At 28.5% G+C, this 4728-nt stretch overlaps 1 protein-coding gene across 1 annotated transcript in view; it reads left to right on the forward strand.

The window, feature by feature from the left end:
* LOC115234760 overlaps positions 1 to 4274 on the forward strand; it is an 11409-nt gene extending 7135 nt beyond the window's left edge. Inside the window, exons 3-8 of the mRNA XM_029806077.1 lie at positions 2076 to 2403; positions 2708 to 2740; positions 2827 to 2995; positions 3241 to 3288; positions 3517 to 3679; positions 4063 to 4274. Coding sequence (XP_029661937.1) covers positions 2076 to 2403; positions 2708 to 2740; positions 2827 to 2995; positions 3241 to 3288; positions 3517 to 3679; positions 4063 to 4274 — 953 coding nt within the window. The remainder of the gene's footprint in view (positions 1 to 2075; positions 2404 to 2707; positions 2741 to 2826; positions 2996 to 3240; positions 3289 to 3516; positions 3680 to 4062) is intronic.
* The last annotated feature ends 454 nt before the right edge of the window (positions 4275 to 4728 follow it).

Here is a 4728-nt window from a genome sequence, read left to right on the forward strand (position 1 = left end):
AGTTATTTTGTATCGCACTACCAAATGTTATTATCTTTTCATACCGCTATTTGTAACTAATGATGTATCAAGGCATGTATCTTGATCGCATCTTTTATGTTAGTTATATTGCAACATTTTTCTAATAAAGATGCATGCGTTTGTAATGCAACCATCATGGGATGTATATTTTTATAGGCAACTAAATATATTATAGAATATTTACAAACGCATGTATAAGCAGTATGTGAAAAATTATATTTAAAAATTATATTGTGGTGGGATACAAAATATACTTTGAAGTGTATAATGTTTAATAATGTATTAATTTTTCACGAGACATATATAAGAATCAAGCGGCATATTTTGCGAAATATTTAAACTTTCATCCTAAATTTGGTTCAGGTGATAATTTATAATAAAAATCTGTAATAAAATAATTAATTTTTTTATATTCATAATAATTATTTCTACCATAAAACATTATCATATTATAAAAAAAAATGGATTGATGAAAGGATTTGAACCTTGATTTACAAATTGAAACGCAAGTACTATATTCACTACACCACACCTACTCATGTATAATCTAATAACTGTACTAAAGATTAATTTTTATATCGAAGAGATTTTCAGTAATGTAACTGTTGACCGTCTGGACTGTAATAAACATACTATTAATTCTGAGTTTTCCCTTATTAATTATAGCTTATAATCGATATAGATACACAAACATACATCTAAAATATAATCTACATATACACACACACACACACATACACACACACACGCGCGCGCGCGCACGCACGCAATTTTTTTAAAAATTGCCTCTTTAATAATTTTGTTTTTATATAGTAAGTTACCGACAATTAATGCCTATATTGAACTCTCCTTTCTTCCCACAATGTTAAAATTTTTAGTTTATTTTTAGCTTCAAGAGCCTAAGATATGTATCCTTCTGTATTATTTTTTTATTATTTAAATGTTATGTTATCCATTTTATTTTTTTTTTATCAATATTATTTTTTTATCAACATATTCTTGTAATAGTTTTATATATAAAAGTATTCTATCTATCTAAAAAAATATGAAATATTGTTTGATTTAAAATATATTAAAATAAATTTTATTCATTACATTAATAAAAAATCATGCACAATACATAAATTTCTTTTCTGACTGTATCCAAAAATACTTTAGTTTTACCGAAATTGAAATACTATTAAAATACTTGGAAGATGGAATCCTCGGGGAATTTTTTTACAAGATTTTTGGTTTGTACTCTGTACAATTTTGAGTCTCCATTACTCCAACATTTGTATTCTCTATTGCCCTCAGTACGATCCTGTATCATACGAAAACGCTATTATGTAAAGTAATATTTATTTTACTTGTATTATGCTCTCCCTCTCCCTCTCTTTCTTTCTCTTTCTCAATATAATTCTCCATAACGAAATTTATCATATATTTAATTTTCTCTACTTTTGTCATAAATATTTTTGTTTTAGGCTGAGTTTTCACTGAGTGCGTGACGCGTCGCGTCAACGAGTTATAACCAATCAAAACATTCCATTGTTAAACATGTTATTACAATGGGATGTTTTGATTGGTTATAACTCGTTGACGCAATGCGTGACGCGCTCAGTGGAAACTCAGCCTAAAACAAAAGTACCTATGACAAAAGTAGAAAAAATTAAATATATGATAAATTTCTTTATGGAGAATTATATTGAGAAAGAGAGAGAGAGGGGGGGGGGAGAGGGAGAGAGAGAGAAAGAGGGGGAGAGGAAAAGAGATGGGGGGGAGAGAGCATAATACAAGTAAAATAAATATTACTTATAATTAATAATTATAACTTATAATTGCTTGTAATTCATATTTTGATACATTATTTTTATAGTTTCATGTATGCTGGACAATGGAACGCCAAAAGAGAAATATTATAAAACCAACTAGATATTAGACCACATCATCGGATGAAGATGTAAGGACAAGAACAGTGAAAAAGACATATACTACCCAAAAAACTAGTAATATTATGTCACAAGATATAAATGAATTAAAACACATTTTTAAAAATTCCTCCAACATAATAGAGAATACTGCTTCTAATACACAACATACCTATGATACACAAACCGTACAATATTTGCCTTCATCACAAATACCTCAACAAACAAGTCAACAAAGTCAACAAAGTCAACAATGTCAATACATGTCTACAGCGTTTGCGCTATATAATGATGATGAATCTCAAAATAATGATGATGAATTTGAAAAAGAAGAAACGACTAGTGCTGCAAGACATGCATTTCAACGTAACGAAAATAATTATGATGAAATTACGTACACAAATTTAGACGAACACGTTTCACAAAATTTAGGGAACAGAAGATTGGTAGAACAAGATAATATAGTCGATAGGTATTTATTGAATTTAATTTTATATAAATATTTCTTTTAGAAATATAGAAAAAAAATTGATAAAAATCTTTATTGCATTATAAACTTTTTTTATTTTTTTCGCTACTATTATTGACGGAATATTATCTGCTATGTATGTAAATAACATTTATTTGTATTAAAAGATATAACAAATATAAAGAATATTTTATTTTACAAAAAAAATATATATTTTCTATTTGCATATAATAAAATGCATCTTGCAAAATCACATTTTTATCTCAAAAAATATTTATTTTATATCTTATCAGAGTTTTTTTTTCAGAGAAGTCTTGTATCGCATTGAAGAAGACATGAGGTAACTTTTATATATTAATTGTACTTATATAACATTTCTTCATATATATTCTAATACTACATATTACATTAATACATTACTTGCAGAAGAATCAAGAACACTTTAAACAGATTTAGTAACAGTTTGGACCGCATTTTGAGATGTGTACAAAAAAATCAGCGCAGAGTATTAAGAAAGCCTGATTGTTTACCTATTTCTATAGAGGCAGAGATGATTGCTTTCGAAACTATAAACGAAGAAACATATGAAGAAGTGGTAACTTGCAGAAAAGCATTAATTAATTATTATATACTTATTATTGATTGACTATGAAATTGTTTATAAAATTTTGTCTGCAATGTAACTTGCTGTTCCTTAGTAAGTTATCAAGTAGTATAGTATTTAATCCTTTTTAGTATATTCGCATGCATCTCTTAAAAACTATATGTAATATTAAAAAATTCTTAACTTTATTAAAAAGTTAATCTCTTAAATTTTAATATAAAAATATTACACTTTAGCACGGCCTCCTGCACGCCGCATGCACTTTTATAGCAACAAAAGTATATGTAAGTGATGAGATAATGATTTATTTTCAAAATACGCAAAATACAAAATTTAACTTTTAATATTTTGTGTGTGTGTGTGTGTGTGTGTGTGTGTGTGTGTGGCGTGTGCGCGCGCGTGTGTGTGTGTGTGTGTGTGTATCAATGTGTTATATATGTATGTATATGTATCTATGTATATGCGCGCACGCGCTGAATCAAATAGTATAAAATTTCTTATTTTTCATATAGGTGAATTATTTTCAAAGTGTTGGCGGATTTACCGTAAAAGAAGCTATCAATCTTTCTTTCAAGGAAGGTATTAAAGATAATGCTACAGCGTCATTTACATGGCTTGGTGGAGAAGAAAATCTACAACCTCTACATAATAAGCGCATAATAATGGCAATATATGGTATGATGTTTTAATTGAAACATAAGGCTCTGCACATAATAGAGAAAATATTAGGAATAGGAATTATTTTAAAATAATAAAATCGAAAAGACTGATATACAAATACAAATTCGGGTATAAAGGACTCTTAATAAATGTATAAGAGTATAAAATACCTGAATTTGTATTTGTATATATGTCTTTTCAATTTTATTATTTTAAAATAATTCCTAATCCTAATATTTAATATTTATTCCTATTATTTTCTCTATTATTTTCTCTATTGCGCAGGGCGTAACATTATTTGTAATAATATATAAATTATATTTTATTATAATATTTGCTAATATTATATATTAGCAATTATAAGTTGCTAATAACTTTATATATTTTACTTTATTTAGATGCTATTTGCAACAATCAATATTTTAATAAACCGACTAAAGCAGAATTTCAAACTAATATGAGAGAAGCATTACGTTCTGCCAAACAGCGATATCGGATGAGCATCCGCAAACCAAATGAACGGGAGCAACGTGCACCCATTCTTTTGGAATCAAGCAGAGAACGGAAATCCGATCCAAAACGAATCCGCTTAATACAATGCCAGAACTAAAAATTAACAATAAAGGTAATAAAATAGACTGCATTGTTGAATTTTTCTTGGAATAAACGGATTATCTTTTTAAAAATATAGAATGTGTAGAGAAAGCAAAAATTGTGATATATTATATTAGATATTCCTTCTTCTTGCTTAGATATTGTAAAGTGTATCTTGTGCTTGTCTCTTTCATTTCCTCAACTTCTCCATTTAGCTTTTCTACTCGGACTAATCGATCTACTTGTAAAAATGGCATCCGTTTTTTCCAAGAAGAATTAAATAATATGCATTCCATTTTATTACCTTAATTTTAAACTTAATATACAATATTATAACTGCGTGCGTCACGAAAGACCGTAGTAGTGTTAATAGGCGGGTTCTAAGCCAGGTTCTCTGAGGGGAGGTGAGGGACGGGGGGTCCCGTGCGGGCGAGGGGGCATGACGTCACGCGGGCGGAGGGGGATTTTCG

This window comes from Formica exsecta, unplaced genomic scaffold (assembly GCF_003651465.1).
Source record: "Formica exsecta isolate Colony F162 unplaced genomic scaffold, ASM365146v1 scaffold2031, whole genome shotgun sequence".
NCBI classification, from domain to species: domain Eukaryota; kingdom Metazoa; phylum Arthropoda; class Insecta; order Hymenoptera; family Formicidae; genus Formica; species Formica exsecta.